The sequence below is a fragment of the Lissotriton helveticus genome, chromosome 10 (assembly GCF_964261635.1).
Source record: "Lissotriton helveticus chromosome 10, aLisHel1.1, whole genome shotgun sequence".
Taxonomy (NCBI): domain Eukaryota; kingdom Metazoa; phylum Chordata; class Amphibia; order Caudata; family Salamandridae; genus Lissotriton; species Lissotriton helveticus.
Window position 1 is genome coordinate 823,824,620 of NC_136071.1, and position 19,423 is coordinate 823,844,042.

General features: G+C 41.5%; 1 protein-coding gene across 1 annotated transcript in view; it reads right to left on the minus strand.

Annotated features, from left to right (window-relative positions):
• Positions 1–19,423, minus strand: part of MYO3A (myosin IIIA) — an 869,350-nt gene that overhangs the window by 640,314 nt on the left and 209,613 nt on the right. The window contains exon 9 of the mRNA XM_078662798.1: positions 7,090–7,183. Coding sequence (XP_078518924.1) covers positions 7,090–7,183 — 94 coding nt within the window. The remainder of the gene's footprint in view (positions 1–7,089; positions 7,184–19,423) is intronic.

Sequence of the window (19,423 nt, forward strand, 5' to 3'; positions counted from 1 at the left end):
GCATCACCAACACTCTGCAATTCGGAACCGACTTATTGCTTCTGCTGCACAACACATGTTCGACGAAGATTCTTGCACCGCTCTGCGAACCAGAATTTAAGATACTTTGTTCAGCGGGCCTAACTAGGTCCCTGTAGCAGGCTTATGGTCCATTGGTGTCGGCCTGAACTTGTGACACAAACGGATATCCAAAGTTGGTGCTCTGTGGTTTTTGCTGTTAATTGAACCTAAAACTTTAAAAGTCAATATCTCCAGTTCTACTAATTGACTTTTTGTTGTTTTGGTCTTGTTTTATTTATTAAGTCCCGATCTATTTTTCCAACCTGGTGTGGGATCTTTATGTGTAGTGTTTTCACTGTTTTACTGTCTGAAGTGTTGCACAAATATTTTACACATTGCCTCTAAATTAAGCCTGACTGCTCTGTGCCAAGCTACCAGGGGGTTGAGCACAGTTTAATTTGGGGGGCTTTCTGTGCCTTACAGACAGGATTGTGGTTTCTGCTTGACCAGGGCTCACACCCCAGTCAACAAGTAACCCAATTTCTAACACTAGGGGGTCGATTCCGATCCGGTAAAAAAAACGTCCGTATGAATCGTATCCGGAGCCCTCTCCGTACCACTCGTACACACGCTGTACAACCTGACGAGTACGATCCGGACCGGGGCATCAGGACGCGATCCGTACGGTCCACGTCAGGTAAGGGCGATTCGTACGGAAAAGCGCACAATCACATACACACCATACGGTGCGTATCCCCCATGATTGCAGGGGTACGCCCCGTACACCCAGCATACATGGGGTACGGTGCGTACCCCCCATGATCGCAGGAGAACGCCCCGCACACCCAGCATACATGGGGTACGGTGCATACCCCTGCGATCATGAGGGGTACGCACCATACCCCATGTACGCTGGGTGTACGGGGCGTACCCCTGCGATCATGGGGGGTACGCACTGTACCCGGGGGGGCCGTTCCGTACCTGTTTTGGTGCAAACTCTGCTTTTACGGCGGTTATCAGCTCCCGTAAAAAAAGTGTCGTACGGTGCATACCCGACACGTATCGTACTTGCTGGGTCGTATAAACCAGCCGCGAGCCGTACAGATGTCGCGTACAGCGGGTTTCGACGGAGACTCGTATGGGGATTCGAGTCGTACGGTCTCTGTACGATTCATACGGAGTCCAGCTCCTGGTACGAATTCTACTTCGACGTACGTATGCGGGACGTTGCAGGGTACGATTCAAACGGCTATTCGGAGCGGTTTTTCCCGAATCGGAATCGACCCCTAGGTGTCGTTATTTGTTGATTTCCCATCTAAGAGCCAGATCAGGCAGGTCAGCGAGCTGCCTCAGTCCATATTCTTAGCTGATCCAACAATTATTCAATCTTTATTGGTTGTGGGTTTGGAACTCTTCCTGATTGTTTGCAGCATTATCAGAGATATGAAACCAAGGGCATCTGGAGAGAAACTAGCCACCACCCAAATTTGAAATTCCCTCTAATATCTATAAAAAAAACATTGTCAGACAAAGCACAGATTCTGACTTTCATCTTTATTGGTCTATTCTGTACATACCCATCTCCTTCTTTGCCACCATGTGTAGGGTGTGTTTCACTGAAACTCAATAAGGTGTTTGGTAGCATCAGGTGAAATGCATTCATAGAATTTCACCTTTTCCTTTTCATCTCACACTGATTTTCCTTAAAATCCTTCTCTCAGATTTTATTCGGTGACCCCAAATGTGGAATTTCCACACAGTCTTTCAGCTTCCTGGAACTACCTTGAGAACTATTCCACTTGTTAAATGTTAACATTCTACAAGATGGCATGAAAAGACAGCCCTACATTCTATAAGCTATAGGCATGAGAAAGAACACACACAAGGCAAAACTCTAACCCAAATAAGTAAACGTGTAACGTGAATATCTTTTTAAGACAGTTGCAGTAAGGGAGTAAAACTAAAGATTAAAAAACAATATAGACCTGTTTATGAGTAGGTTGAGAATTATCATAGCCAATAAAAATCTGACACCGATGTGTTTGTAATTTATCATATGTAATAATTCTTGTCTAGTGAATTGTTCGGGAACAACGTGAAGATTTTGGTGCTTATAGCACCACCTTTAGCATGTCCCGGTGATTATATGTTTTTTTTCCGCTTAATAAATGTAAACAGGTTTGACCTGCTGTAATTAAATGAAGGGTGCACTCTTTATTGCAGCGAAATACTGGATGGGATAAACATTGCACCACTTGTAAATGCGATTCCTATGCAAACAGTTGTTTGCGTGTGGATCACAACCTAGCCAGCCACCAATAAGGCCGCATGTTAAATAGCTATAGGAAGGCAAAGGAGTGAGGGTCGGATACAAAAAATGGATTGGGCTCGGACAACGCTTACCTTTGGACTTAGAAGAAATTCTAAGAAAAATTATCTTAGTAGGTAAGGACTGCAGCGGCTTTCCAAGGAGGGAGCGGCATAGTCAGGGAGCCACTGAATGAAGTCGCAGTGAAAAATCCCACCTTCAGACTTAATCCCTGTTTTTGGAAATCAAAAATCACCAGCGCAATTAGGCCAGAGGCTGTAGCCGATGAGAATTCCATGGGGTCGGATACCAGTTTGGGAAAGGACTGCTGAACAGGATTTGCTGTTACATAGAAGGTTAATGGAATATGTCTGTGTTTTTAAGTGTCCAATTATTTGAGGAAAATTTGATGCTTAAGTGTAAAATACTTAATCTAAGTCGCATTTCTTGGAAAATCTGCATAACGCTATGGGCCTAGTTTTTAATTTACAGTCAGAACACATACAAAACTAGTCACAAGGTTACACTGTGGTAAATTCACAAAAATATGGAGACATTTAGAGAGTTGCTGTTCAGTTACAGGAGACGAGCCTAGTTATAAGCACAGTATTAAGAGATTAGCCTAGATTATCCAAACACCTTTGAAACAGTTGCATATTGTAAAAGACGCATGTAGGTTAATGCCTTTTCTGGAGCCCATGCCAGCCAGATTGGGGGGGCGGGGGGGCTAATAATCCCCATTCTTCAGTTTTGAAACCTACCACAGACATTTAAGAATATTTATGGAACTGGAACACATACAACAGCCCCTGAATCCATCAGTGGAAGCTGGGAGAATGTTTTCAACATAGCACCAAAATCCTGATCAATTGCAACCCTTAGTACCATTTAGAACTATGACAGTATCATCCATCAGAGAGCCTGTAGGCATGGAAATATGGATCTTAGTAACACACCTCTAAAAAAAAAAGCTAAACTTGATTCTGCTGTATTTTAAATTTGTAGGGCTCTTGGCAATAGTTATCCTAAAAACTACGAGGGAGTGATTGATCATCCAGACTCTGGGTCCTAGTTGCTTTTTTCGGAGTTTCTCAAATACTTGGTTTTTGTTCTCTGCCCACTGGCTATCCTGGGAATCTGAAGAGGGCAAGAGAGAAGTGTACCCATTCCTTGAGACCATACACCAGCAGGTGGACTAGTGCTGCGATTCACTGGCTCTGGAATGGTTTCATGCAAAGGGGTTAGCGAGAGCTCCTACAAACTGATGGGCAGATCTATAAGAACACCGCAAGCCCTTTGGCTGCGCCACTTTCAGAGCACAGGAATGCGACATATCTACAATGATATGTCGTATTCCTGTGCACTCACCTGCGCTGGCGCAGAAAAAGCTGCCTGCGCCATGGGGAGATTGCTTTTGTGAAGGAAGGGGCCCCTTCCTGCACAAAAGCAATCACTGCAGGCATTTTCCTCTTTCAATGCGTGCTTAAGAATGCAGCACGCATTGAAAGAGGAAAAAAGGAGAAATGAAAACATTTCTCCTCGTTTCGCTTGGCTACGCCACCCCTATGGTAATGTAGCAAACTGACGCATTTCTAGGTTTACGAATTCTCGTAAATCTGGAAATGCATCAGTGGACATGGGTGTTGGGTGGGAACACCCACAGCAACACCCATGTCCCACCCCTAACACGCAGTGTTGCATGAACTGGGGCGATATTTACAAGCACAGGTTAAGTCATGCAGGGTGACTTTACATTTGCTTGTAAATATCCCTTAGCAGGCTGCTCCACCGGTTCGTCACGCAACGTGATGCACCGGCGGTGCATGGGGCTTGTACATCTGCCCCTGAATGTCCGAGTATTTTAATCTGAGTGGTAGATGTGATTTTACAGTATTCAACATTAATATTATTTTTAGTTGCAGTTTTTTCATTTTTGTAACAAGATTCAAATTGCAACAAGGTAGATGTTTTAATAGGTTTCGCTCCTGCCAAGGCAGTCCAGGAATAGTGGAATGGAGGAGGAATCCTAACTTCAAAGACTTTGAATTTACAAGTCACAGGTTGTTCTTGGAAAGCTACCTGTTTTGTGTTTACATTAAGACAGTGTTTATTCACTGGAAGGTACTTTTGATGTGGTTCTAAGGACTGAAATTTGGAGGCTATATGAATGGAGACTATCATTTAGGGAGAACATCAGTTTCTTTTGCAATGCAGTATGAAGGATAAACCTCAGGGACACCAGATTTGTGTTCATGGTGTATTAACATGCATACAGCATGAGACCTAGTTGTTGGTTTATTCTCAGAGCTGCTCTGCGCTCATTTATTTGAAAAGGTTCAAGCGCTTTCATTTGATCTTTGCTTAGGTAAACTACGAGACATATTTTGGATGAAACCTATTTTTATTGTATGGATTATTATTTTGCCGAGTGTTTCGCTGTTCTAGTGTAATACATTCAGTGTCTAATATGTGCTCGTTGGCCCAAGACAACCAACAAAGAATCACAATAAATACATTCTCTACCAAGACAGGGTAATAGAATAAATTTTTTATTTTAGTTTATTTTAGTGATGTATTTTTGTAATGCCATTTTTGCAAACATTTAGCTCACGAAGTATTATGAAACAAAAATTAAAAGTGGTTTATTCTTTCAATGTTATTACAACAGCTTTTTTAACCTAAATGAAAAGTCAATATCAAATGGAAAGAGAAACTTCTTTTGTTCCACTGTATGGTTTCTGTTTCCGGTAGACCAAACTCATGATTTTGGTGTACAAGAAACCTTGCAAGAGTCACAAAGCTCTTGATTATTTTTTTCATGAAGAGGGACAGATTCAGCAACCCTTTGCACAGCAGGAAACTAGGGCAGTTAGAGGAATAGTACTGCAAGGCAGCTATCCTGCAAGCCTGTCTTTGAGTCCATCCCATCCCCCTGGCAAAGTGCTGGCGTTCGCCTGTCTTGCTTGCCACGGCATTGCGAAGATTAAGGGGTGTGGCCCATTGACCCCACCATGAGGTGCACCCCACACTTGTTTGGATGGTGCATAGCCTCTACTGACACATTAAACCTGGTGGCCATGGCAGGGAGGCCATCTTTGCCAAAACCTGCTCCAGTATTGTTTACTGCAGGGGATATCTGGAAGCATAAAATTATCAGTCAGATATGTGTCAGGTCTTTTTCCACGCCTTGTGGCAAAAAACTACAATTCAGCTTACTTTGTAATGGTCAAAGTTTCCCAACCCTCTCTAATCACATGAGCATAATGAACATTTCTCCCACCCTAGACCAAACAACAGGGCTATGAAAAGGTGGGTTACCTCAATCACGATAGATCTAATAAACACAAATGTACCTGAATAGGGTCCAGAAAGAGACGAGATGCCCCAGCCAAGGATTTTCACCCTCTTGCTAGTTATGATGACAGGGTCTCGGAATCAGGTTATTATCCTAGAATGTTCATGAGCATGAACAACTGCAGAATTATAGTTCAGTGAATCTTAGTGGACTTACATGTAGGCTCTGTGATATGCCACCACACCCCGTATACACCTGCTTCTTTTAAAGTTTAAATTACAGAAAGAAAATTTTAACCAGATGCCTAAACATCTAAGGGAATATATTTCCCACATTTGTCTAACCCCCTCAAATGAAATGAGCCTAAGTGCAGGAGGCTTCAATGCAAGGATCAACACTTAACTTTACTGTTAATCATGGATGTGATATAGATCTCAAACTAATTTACCACTAGTTTGACTTAATGGTCAATTTGCAAAGACCAACTATTTCATAACAATTTTTTTGGGAAGAAACAATCTCTGTCCGATTCATGAAGTATTTGGTTGGTTGATTTTGTAACGCCTGTGATGTTCAAAACGGGAAGCAACCATTACAACACAGTCATTACAGCGTACTACCTTTACACCGCAGTCATTACAATGCATGTCACTACAACGCATGCCATTACAACACTTACCCTACTGCTGCACTCACTGGAGTAGGAATAGTAATTTTTACCCCTGCACTATCCAACACTTGCACGACTGTTGCCCTAAAAGTATTATGCGATGTAATGGTATGCATTGTAATGGAATACGTTGTAACTGTAGTTTATAAAAATGCGTTGTGATGGCATGAGTTGTAAAATCATGCGATGTAATGGATGTTGCGATGTAAAAACTGTGTTGTACAGGCATGCGTTGTAAAAGTTTGCATTGTAACGTGTCCTATTTGTTCAAAACCAGTTTAGAAGCTGCCTCTTCAGAGAAAACAATGATGAGGTAACAGAAGGGATTCAATAATTTTTGTACATGACATTGGAGGATGTCCTGCAGCCGCGGTCGGTAGTAGGAGTTCCTTCAGGGCGGTAACGTGGGGAGGCGGAGGGGCTGGGTGGGGGGTAGTAATGTATGGATTACGGAGTATAACAGGTAAGTAAACATATAAATAAATAAAACGAATTTCATTGCGTGCACTGCATCACCAAATGCGATGCAGTGCGCGCAACGAAATTCGTTTTATTTATTTATATGTTTACTCACCTAATATACTCCGTAATCCATACATTACTTCCCCCCACCCTGCCCCTCCCCCTCCCCACATCACCGCCCTGCAGGAACTCCTACTACCGACCGCGGCTGTTGTCCTGATAACCGATTGATAGAATTCCAGAACGAGTGTGCACTCCAAGAAAATGATTGTTTTAGTGCTCTGACAATTTAAAAAAGAAGGAATGGTAAGAAGAAGCATGTTATAACTTCTAAGGTGACTTTTAATCCCTTACCTCATCAAGTTCTTCCAAGGTAGCCAAATCATCTGCATCCTCATATATCATCGATTTTCGGCAAGTACCTTTTTTAGTATGGATACGTTCATGCCTATAAAGGTAAGATAATGCTGCTCAATAGGTTACAGCTGTATACAAATAAATTCACAAACAATTCGGTGTTCATGTAGCTAAATATCCTCTACTAACTGTTAAAGTGTTTCATTTAACTTGGCTTATATAAAAAGTAACTGTATTACTTTGATGACTGAAATATTAGTCTGACAAAGAAACTTGTCACCAGGGAGAACACACTGGAAGCGATGAAAACAGGTGTATCATAACTATATATAAACAAGTAACCGCACGGCAAACATATTTCATGAAATATTTCTGCCCAACCACTCCATTAAAGCGAAGTCTAGGTTAGTGGATGTGGAGTCAAATCATATTATCAGAATCAGAATATTTTATTGTTGAATTAATAAAAATCCTTACAATTAGAAAAAGTACAATTAGCGGATGTCCGCAATACAATTTGCATTAAAAATCGAAGCAACGGTTGATATCAAAGTTAAAAACAATTAAAACTTAAACTGTACATCGGACCCCCCCACTGACTACATAGAGGTTTATGGAATGAGCATGGGGGATAATACATAAAGAGTGAGCCTCAGGCAATGTTTTAAAGGATCATACACAGATCTGCAGCTGCTTCCCAGTCTCTATCATAAATTTGAGACCCCTGCAAGTCAGAATTGGTGATTAACCTCCCAGCCAGATTATGACCGCTTGGCGACATGTTCTTATGTTCAGTTTGATTAGGATATCCCGCAAAAAATATCTTCTAGCCACCATGAGGGCCGGGCACACACAAAACAAATGGATTAAAGATTTGTTTTGGTAACCACAGAGTCTGCATTCTGGGCAAGGATCATGGGGTTTCCAAGAGGGTCTTAGATCCTTGGACTCGTGAAGGCCCATACGGAAATCAATGAGAATCTTTTTTAGGTGTTGACTAAAATGTGTTGCCAAGTATGCCTGGGGTTGTTGACGTGAATAGGAAGAAATGACTGTCCAGGCATGACGTCGATGGGTCAATGTTTGTTTGTCTTCCAATAATGACTTTATCTTGGCATTTGAGTTTGCAATTTTGCAGAAAGTAGCCTGATCACTTTTTTTACACCAAGCTTCGAGCAATCCAAGGTCTGAAAGGCAAGTCTGCAGATGGGTGGCCCAGGGCTGGGTGGAGTCAAAATTGATTTCCTGCCAACAGAGGTGGTTTAATGAGAATGGTGCAGCAGCGCGGAGTTTGGGGCAGAATTTAACAAACCTTGACTTGGACCTGAAAATTTGATTTTGAAGGCCAAATTCTAATCGCACCTGGGCTGGCGAGGCGCATTTCGGTACTTTAAATACAACTTTATAGATTTTAGTTTGTAAGGTGTTTAATAAACCGGCCTCCCCTCCAAGCCATGTAACAAGACCATACGATAATGTAGGTACAATCTGAGCGGCCATTACTTTTAAAAGATGAGTGTAGTTTGGACCACCTAGTTTTTGAAGGAGTCGCCTATATCCGAAAATTAGCGTCTGGGATTTGGCTTTTAACTCTGCAGAGTGCTCTTTTTTTGAGTTGCCGTTGGCTATGGTGACCCCCAAATACCGATATTGTGGCTGTACCCCAATGGCTAGATGGTTAAATGTCCAGCTAAATTTAATGGGCTTTCGCTCTATAAGACGTATTACTTTTGTCTTTCTCTATTTAATTCTAGATGTTCTTCGTTCAAATAGAGATATAGGGCATTTATCAGCCTTTGCAGTCCAATTGGGGTTCCGCTTAAAAGAACAATATCATCGGCAAACTGGATGATAGGCACTGGGGTGTTACCAAGCTTCGGAGCGTGACTTACAATTTGGGTGAGTTTTTTTCCTTGGTCGGCCAGGTATAAGTTAAATAAACATGGGGCCAGGACGCAGCCCTGTTTCAGTCCATCCTCCGTTGGAATTTTGGACGTAAGGCTTGAACCGTGCCCTTGTTTGACCCTTGCCCAGGTATCTGTATAAAGGAGCTTGACAGCGTGGAGGACATTTTTTGATAGCCCCCACTCGTTGAGTTTTTCCCAAAGCCTCCCCCTACTGACTCGGTCAAAAGCCGCTTTAATGTCAATGAAGCAGCCATATAACCGTTTGTTGTTCGTTTTGGCTCTTTCCATCAAGAGGGGTAGGGCTGTGAGATTTGTTATAGTCCCTGTCCCTTTTCTGAAGCCTGTCTGGTAGCTTGGAATTAGGTTGTTGGTATTTACCCATTCCTGGATCTCCTCCAAAATACAAGAAGCATATAATTTAGCTTCCACATCGATTAAAGATATCAGCCGATAATTCAGTGGAGTACTCCTGTCACCCTTCTTGAAGATTGGGTGGATGATTCTTGCAGGCAAAGACTTGATTAAACAAGGCAGAAAGATGGAGTGCCCAAAACTCAGCGTTATGTTTGTATACTGCGTTGGGGATGCCATTGGGCCCTGGAGCGCCTTCGGATTTAAGATGGCTAATGCACCTTTTAACTCTGTCGTAGGAAAACAATTCCAGCTCAATCCCCAGATTGTTGAACCTTTCTATGTCGTGATAGGTTGATAGGTTATCTGTCGGTCCTTTCAAGTTGCTTAATATTGTTGTTGTGGTGGAGCGGTGCTGATTTTCTGAGACTGAAGGTTCCCTTTTACGAAACAATTTTTTTACGTGTGATTCCCAGGTTTGTTTACTAATGCCTGGGTCCTGAGTTGTTAGTTCCGCAGTGTTTAATTTATTTACAATGCCCCAGAAGTCCCTTGAATTTCGCTTTTTGCTGGCTGTTAGCAGTTTTGCCCACATCTCTTCCTTATAATCTGTCTTGGCTTTCCACAACATTTTGCGGTAGTTGTTTCTCATGCTCTTAACAAGAAGGTAGTTTGATGCGGAGGCCAGAGTGTTGTTCCTTAGTGCCATCCGTTGTGCCTGGGCTATTTTTCTCTTTTCCTGCCTTAGTTTGGTATTAAACCAGGGTTCCCGTGGGACTAGTGGGCCTTGATACGGCGCAGTTAGAACCGAGTGTTTGAGAGACAATTTCTCTAACAATTTTATCCAGAATGAAACCAAGTCTTTGTTTTGATCATTTTCATATTGAGAAAAGAAATTGCTTGCGGTTTCATAGATGGCTTTCGTTCCACTGCCCCTCCAACGCAATTTTCGTAAGTTAAACTTCTCTGACTGATCAGAGAGGACAGTCAACTGGGCAGACTCCAACACCCCTATGTTGATCAAAGTAATTTGTGGAAAGTGATCGCTTTCAGATCGTGTTGTGATTTCGTAGTCTGCTACTGAGTCAAGCAGGCTATTACTAATTAAAGTAAAGTCAATGGTTGACGATGACTTGCCACTCAAATACGTTGGTGGTGCTAAAATTGCACCAGTTGTTGCGGGTTTTAAAATTGTTAACCCCAGCGTTGACAGTTGCTTTAAGGTTGATGGATTAAGCTTTCCCCGAGATTTTTGCCTTGGGGTATGTGTGTTTAGGTCTTCATAATTTAAATTAGAGTTGAAGTCGCCAGATAGTACCAACAAACTTTGAGAGTTTGATTTCTGAAGTGTTTTTATGAGAGTGATAAGGAGGGCCAGTTTCTCTTTTTTTTAGTTTTATCAGGATGAATGTAAATATTTATTAATAGCAGTTGGAGTCGGGATTTTATGGAGATCTTGGTTACCTGAACCCAGTTTAATCCCACGTCCTGTGATTCCGACTCCCAATTTAATCTCTGCGAGATATATGTGGATAGTCCTCCACTCGGAATCATATTATCAAATACAAACATAGTACAGACATTGTAGTGATATGTGACGTAGTTAAATGTAATATTTTTGTAGGGCAATATTGTCGACCTTTTAATGAAGTAAAATACAAGCGATACTGTCTCCATGCGCTAGGTTAGAGTTTACAACCTCTGCTTTTCACAAAGAGAGATAAATATTGAGATTAGACTTTGGTATGGTTTACTTACTTAACCTCGCCCCAAGAAAACATTATGGACAAATAAATAATGAGTACTGTATTTGGAAAATGTTTTTTCCCCATTTTTCTTATTCTTGAATATCTAGCATTTGTAATTTGCTCTGTTTTAAGTATCATAAATAGTTGTGGAGCTATGAGAGGAATAAAATACGAAATACAACAATTCACATAATTAAATACCGGTGACACTGCACATAGGGGGTTGATAAACTAATCTTTGGTGTAGGCTACAAAAATTCATTTGGTTTGTGCTTTTGAGGGTGTTTCTTTTAGACTGATATTTTATTTACTTAACAATACTATATAGTACAGAATAAATTGCGCGTTTTTACAGAGATTTAATATGAATGTAGTTCTGGTGAGAAATAGGACATAGAAAGTTGTTTTAAATATAGTAATTGTTTAGCTTTATACTTCATTTACTGTCACACTGATCCCACCAATGCACTATTTTTTTCTGGCTAGTGAGGTGTTTCAACTGTGCGTTGCTAATCTGTTGTGTGATTTTTATATTGATTTGTCTGGCCCAGTGATACTAACTGATGGACTTGTGTTGTTTTGGTCAGATATGGTGGTGGTGTAAAAGATCAAAATCTGTTTGTGTATTGTAGCACTGGGCTTGGTATTAGTTATGCGATGTTCATGTGACTATAAAAGGCCTATGAATTCTAATGGTGCAAATCAGTTTTCGTTCTGTGATTTATGATACAGGTAAGGGTGTCCCCCTTTTCAGGGATATTTTATGTATCTCTGTAGGGTTGTCAAGTTTTTCAAGCATGCTAGTGCCACACTTGCTTGAACACATGCAGGAAAATTGGTCCGGCAACTTGACGCATCAAGCCGTGCTTAGTTAAATGAGGAGTGGATCCCGCCTGGTATACTCCTTAAAAGGTTCTGGTCTTTGAAGCCAGAGAGATGATGTCATAAGGGGTCAACGGCTGACTTGTGAATCAGAAGCTTTTTCTAACGAAGATGTGACAGGAGAAATAACCATTACAAGTTCTAATGTGGTGAACCAATGCTATTAATTTCAGGAAACCTCAAAATCTTTAAGTTGTGTAACAGCATAAGGAATGAAGCGCAAAAAGACAAGGAGCAGAAGAAAAGCAGGAGACTGTGAGCTGTAAATCAGTCCAAGAAATCGGTCTGCCCACACAAAAATGTGTTCTGAAACCTCATTTTCTGCAGTAGCAAACATCTAGAATTATTGGTAGCATGAACACATGAAAGGAGTTGCTACTGCCATGATGTGTTGGGAAATCGCCATTGTAAATGTCTGGCAGTTTGGGCTCCATGACATGGGGCTTAGAGCCAGATGTACGAGTCACCAATTTTCGAGTCCAAATTGCGTCGCAAATTGGGATGCACAACAGTGTCTGAGACACTGTTTGAGATTCCCAATGGGGTCGCAAATTGCATGCCTCATGCATATTAATGAGCCTATCGTAATTGGCTGGCCTGCTGGGGTCAGCAGACCACCATGACTGGGACTTATTTTAAATAAAGCATTTGTTTTTTAAATGCAGCCATTTTCCAAGAAGGAAAACAGGCTGCATTTCAACAATAAAAACAAAACTTTTCAGTTTCATTTTTTAAGGACAGGCAGTGGTCCCTGTGATCACTGCCTGCCCTTAAAAAGCATTTTTAGAGCCACTCACTTGCAAGTGGTTTATCACCCTTGTGTGAAGGTCGCAAAACAGTCATACATAGCTTCAAGAGGCACTATTAGGAAGGGACGCCCTGGGAATGCCCCTTCTTAATAGCGAGTCGCTAATCCTATTTTGTGAGTCGCACATTGATTTGCAACTCGCAAAATAGGATTAGTACATGGGCCACATGGTTTTTCTGTCTAAAACCCATTTGCGCCTGCAAAAAATGTTAGTAGATCTGGCCCTTAGTTTGTGTTCCACATCACAGTCTCCATACCTCAGGATATTCATCTGTGGCAAGCGAGCACCCTTGGTGGTAAGGGTGCTGGAGAAAAAGTATGACATGGGCTACTGAAATCATGCAGCAGGAGAGGGCCATCTAATGTGGCAGGGTTGACTAAATTATGCGTCAAGAAAAGGCAAATTATGCAGGATAATGTGGCACATTTTCTGACAGTATTACTTCATTATTTTTACATTGTTGACACTGTCTGGACATTGGTTGCACCTCATAAGCACCAGTTTAACACCAAAAAAAAGCAATAAGTAACAGAAAGGCAACCAGAATACCTTTGCAAAGGGCCTTCCACTGTGCAGCAACAGGTGTCACATGCAAATTTTGTAACTTTTGAACCATTTGAGCTAGAAAAAATAGTTTTGTTAACATCTGCAGATTATGCACAGATGGTGGATTATATGGCAAAGGCAGCAAATCTATAATTATGCGCTAAGCGATGCAGCAGCACAATCATATAATTTTATGCTGCCCTGAACATGACACAGCTCAAGGGCAGGATGTGGTGGTGGAGTGAAATACTGTAACGGCCCTGGAACAAGGCAGTGAATATCTTACATAGAAGAGCTGTTCTGATGACTTGGGATGGTGGGTAGAATAATTGAGAAACAGACTAGACCAGGGGTCTTGAACAGGTTGATAATGAGCTATTAACAGCTCTGAAGCTACCTCTGTGTACCGATGCACATGATAGTTGCCTGTCAGCTAGTTTGAGATTATGTAGCTGCCCAATTGGTAAGGCAGCACTTTAAAACTTTGTGCCAGTTCTGAAGGGAAATGGGAAGCTGACCGTGTAGGGCCACAAAGTCCACCCCCTTTGTTATTTCTTTTCCTATTTTCTCTCTTTCGTCCTGTGCTTTTTTCTTTCTTGACCTCCTTCATTTTTTTTCTTTTTTTAGTTCATTTTTTTCTTGTTTTAGTTCTCTGACTGTTTCATTCTTCCTCTTATTTTTTCTTCTTCGTATTTCTCAAATTTCTCAGTCTTTCTGAATTTTCTTTCGAATCATTTCTATTATCTCTTTTACTTTCTTCCTCTTCCTTTCTTTCTTCATTACTTTATTTGCCTTTCATTCTTCTTTTCTTTCTTCCTATCTTCAAGGAGTACTTAGCTTTCTGAAGCAATCTTTCCATGCATTGGTTTGTGTTTCTTTACTGCTTGACCTTTATCCTCTTGTGGAGATCACTACCAATATAAGTTTAATCGTAGAGCTCTACAACCCTTGCACGTGCCTTGCAAACTGAATTATTGCTAATGATCCTAGTTGTAACATTGACATTATACGCACTGGGACCCTTGTGGTTCTTGGGGGACTCCAAACAAAGAATGATTTCATATGTGGGGAGGTGTTAGGGGGTGGTTAATATTAAGTATGAGATAATGTGCAGTGTGTGAGTATATGCTGAGAAATAAAGAAGTGTTTAACCACAGCTCCCATACGGCATGCGTCATCTGCATTCTCCAGGGCTGGAGAAGACACTACATCTGGTGACCAGTAGGTTGATACCTGCTCCAAAGAAAACAAGGCTGCTTTCCCTGAAAGTTTGCAGTGGTACAGCAAACTACTTTTGCATGCAAAGTGTGCCTCAAATCACTGCAAAGCAGTCTGCGGCTGGTTCATGTGGAGTCAAAGTCCTGCTCCAGCCCATACAGGGTGTCCCCAGTGGTCTAGGTCAGTAGGGGAACGCAACAGGGTTGCATTTTATCTTTAATCCTGTTTGTTCTTGCGGTGGAGTCTTTGACCTGTGTCCTATGAGAGTTCCATAGCCATCATGGGATCAACCTGGGATATTGTTACACTTTGTTGGCAATGTACGCAGATGATGCCATGCTGGTGGTGGGAATACCTTGAGGAGAATGTGTGCCCCATTGTTGATGAAGTTATACATTTTGTCCGGTGGGCGGGTATTCAGATCAACTGTTCGAAAACCATCATAATCAACCTTGCAGTTGTCACCACACAGTCCACCCACACCTACCCACTTCAGTGGCAGGTGGGGCCTGTCAGCTATCTGGGTTTACACTACCATACAGACCCAGTCTATTCTTCTGAAAAACTATGCGAAATATACAGCAGTGCTCAGCGTACAGGTAGATAAGTGGATCACCCTCCCATTTTCTCTGGTGGTTAGAAAAGATTTGATGAAGATTGTAATACTGCTGATGTTATTATACATGTTCCAGAACATACTCATTCCATTAAACAAGGCATTTTTCATCCAGCTGAAAACCCTTATGATCAGACTAGCATGGGAGGACAAGCAACCAAGACTCCGCTGGAGCAGGTTGTGACTGCCATAGGACAACAGCAGGTTTGCAGCACCTAATTTTTAAGTGTACTAACTGGTGGTCCAGGTTTTGTATATATATTAGCCGACACACAACGCATGTCACTCTGGAAAAGGGGCAGATGCACTCACTCCCACTACAAGAGGACCCCTACTCCAAGTTTTCTAGACCTACACAGTGAGGTGCACTGCATGGGCATTGCCCAAATTGGCTACGCTTTGCAGCGTTCCTGTGGCCTACCCCCACATCCAAATCAAAGACTTCGCCCACTCCAGATAGACCGCACCTCCACAACAATGACACAACTTGGTAAGCAACATAATGTTACATTGGGTGACCTATTCCTAGAGCATGAATTAAAAACCTATCAGGAAAATTAGGGGAAAACTGACAACGCTCATGAAATCATTACATATGGCACGTTTTTAACATGCATCTCGCCTGCTCTACAGGACGTTTCCTAAAGAACCATTAGAGCGGCCTGCAAAATCCATCCTCCAATCCAATTCTCACCCAATTATCTCATCACTCGATTGTATAGCGCAGTAATGGATCAGATGGAAGTGGGGACTGCCAAGGCATAGGCACAGTGGTCAGCGGACTTAGGTCTAGATGTTGCAGATGTGATGCTGAAGTATTGTTGCCAACATACGAGATAAGTCTCCAACAATAATAGATACAGGTAAACACATTACAAATTTCTGCAAAGGGCATACCTAAGCCCAACGATTCTAGCCAAGTATGATCACACAGAGGAAACTAGGTGTAAACGTTGTAGTGCATGGGGGGCAGATTTCCTCCATTTGGCACGGGAGTTGACTGGGAGTAGCCACATTCTGGGGGCAAGTCATAACTTCAGTTGAGACCATGACGCACCATAAATTCTGGCTCACCCATGATACTGTTCTCCTCGGTAATGTTAAAAAACATTTCTAAGTAGTTTTGTTAACTAACTGCTACAGCAATACAACTAGGCAAACTCAGAGTCACCGTGATGTGGGGGGCGGGAGGCAGAGAGCTCCCTGTTTTCCGGATTGGCTCAAAGTTATGAGTTTATGTGAAAACTGGTCCAAAACATATGCTGCTACTCTCCCTAGTGCAGCAAGGCTGAGAGAAGTTTGGGATCCCTGGAGACTTACTCAGCCACCCTTACCACTGGATACGTTATGTGTTGCTGAACTGCTACTTACATATCACACTACTTGTATCTAGCCTCAGGTGATCTGACACTTCCTTATGTAAGTGCATCCACTGTGCTGACTTCTATATACTGTTGGACATCTATGGGCCTATACTGGCTATGCCAGCAACTGTCCTGTTGAACCTATGCATATTTTGTTTGCCTGTTCTGTAGGATGTAATTGTTATCACTTTTGAATGCACAGATTTTGCAGCTGGGCATTGCCTTGCCTAACTCGACAATAAAAATGAAATTTAAGAAAAATCCTTCTATGCCTGGCACACTGCGCGGTTTGTCTTTCTTCTGCCTGCTTACCGATAGGATAGCTCAGAAGACTAAAGACCATGCCCTTTGTCATGGTGCCTAAAGTTGTAAGGTTCAAAATATTGTACTTTAGGTCACTCATCTTTATTAGTAGTACACTGCAATCACATTTTTGTAGAAAAAAAAGCACTTGAGAGCATGTAATGACCTGTCCCCTAGCTTGAACAAAAGAGCATGTGATCTATGTTGCTACACTGGGCAATTTAGGCTTCAGACTTGAGTGGACCCTTTTTTAAAACATTTTTTTTTGTGAAACAGAGTGTTTTCTTTTAATTAGAAATCATTTGGAAAAAAATCAGCGATGTGTTCCAAAAATAAAGATGTTGATTAATTTCCAAGACCTTATCACTGATTGAGAATGCTATCACCATACCTTCATAAAAGTCTCTTGCTTCAAACGATTATCTTTTGAAGTTTGTTTTGCAGTTTTAGATAGCACAAACTCAACCTGAAGATATGTAAGTGCTTTACATTACACAAGACATTCATTAATTTTTAGTTTTAAGCATGGAGTGATAAAGGATTTGCCCAGACATACTACTTACCAAGTGTTTTTTTTACTAGTTACCTCACACGATTGTAGCTGTGGGGCACAGTCTGGACTGGAGGAAAGATCCCTTCAACTTAGAGATGCTCTCCACTTCCTGATTGACATAATGCTCTAAAGGGTTCCATTCTAATACGCCCACACTAAATTGTAACCCCATGTCATCAGTCAGTGGAGACTGGCCCTCAAGGCAATGTGTTTGCCTACCTAATGACCTCAAAGGCTTCAGGGATGTGAGGCTGTCAGACCGGCAAATACTCTAGACTTGGGGGTCACCCAGGGGCAGCAGTTTTAGTGAATGCAAGCTTCACGGACTCCCTGCAACAAGAAGCAAGTGTGTGTAAGTGTTTTTTCTGAAAAAGAAGCAGGTTGCCATTAATTTCCTTCATTTTGACATGTCTTGGGGGTGAAAGTAAAGGGGTGGCACCCCAACGTCCTCGACAAGAAACCGCCTTTCAAGCAAATACAAGCAAGTAATTTCTTGATCACAAAAGGCTTGCAAGATACCACCACCAAGGCATGTCTCTCCAGTTTACAAAACCAACCTGCTGAATGTTGTCAGGTAGCTGGAGCACACATCGAGTTCACATTTTAGGCATGAAAGTTCTCTTCAAACCAAGCACTACTCTAGAAAAGCTATGTGTTCGGCATGCGCATAAGGAAAAAGAAAGTTACAGAAGCTACAGATAATCCTGTAATTAAGATGTCTGCAAGATTATTTTCTCGAAATTAAATATTCATACAGGTCTAGTATTTAGATGAAATGCTAATCCAATTTGAAAATGGGGGCTACCTGCTCATCATATTGGTAATATAGTTAGTTGTACAAAGTTACTGGAACTGGACTGGACAAGGGAATCAAAGTAATGTATGCTTGTGCAAACAATGGGCAGTGTTGGACTGGCTTATCGGGCATTCTTAGTGTGGCACTGCCAGTTGGCCAGCTTGAAAGGCCAGGGGCACTGCATTATTTTTTTAGACGGGTCACAGGCCACCTGGCAGTGTCAGACTGTTAAAAGGTCGGTCCAACACTGAAAGGGCAGTAACTGATCATTTATTTGGCTTCTGCGTTCATTATTCGTGCAACCAACAGTAGGTTTGATGGTGGGAGAAATGACTGCATAATTAGAAACAGACATATATTAGCACATTAGAAATGTAATTTAGAACATAGTCTAATACAAGTAGCATGCATATTTTAGAAATGACTTACAAAATGTGTGAATTTCTTTTAGTAGAATAAGTACAAAACAAAAATCATATTGCAGATTGACACATGTAGACAAGAAAGATGCTATTAGAAATGTTTAATCACAATTGGATGTATTTTAAGAAGTTTGCACCAAGCAACTATACTTTACCCTGTGCAACGACTAGGCCCGAAGCTTCTTTTTGACCTTTGCTCATAGTAAAATACACTACTGCGCAACAGCTTAAAACTGATGTCATCCTAGCAATGTGCTGACTTTAATATTATGTTAATTCAGTTCCTCTCAACCTATGTTAGAACATTTCCATTAAGAATAATAAACTTATTGAAACTGAATAGAATACATGGTGATGAAGACTTATAACGTTATTTAATATTAATTCCATATATGTTTTCACATTTGCTGACTAGCCTTTGTTTCTGTGCTGAAACTCACAATGCGTCTTTAGCTTAGGTAAGAGGATTCTCATGGGAACCTTCCTCCATGTAACAATTATGCCAAAGGACTGTATCAATTCAGATGACAAGAGTGCAGACTTGCAATCGGAAAAAGATTCCTGGTATGACGGACAACACCACTTTATGAATTGTTCTGATTGGACATTGAGAGAAGGCATTGCTACAAATCGATACATTTGTTAATAGGCTACAATAATGAGTGTTCCTAGCTAGTTAACCACCACACTTCTACTTTTCCTCTTACCTGTCTGGTAGTCATACTGTTGAATTTTTCTCCTCTTCCCGAGACTCTTCTTCATGGAGAATGGATTCCTTTAGATTCTTGAGGTGACTTTAATAATTTTTTGTGACTG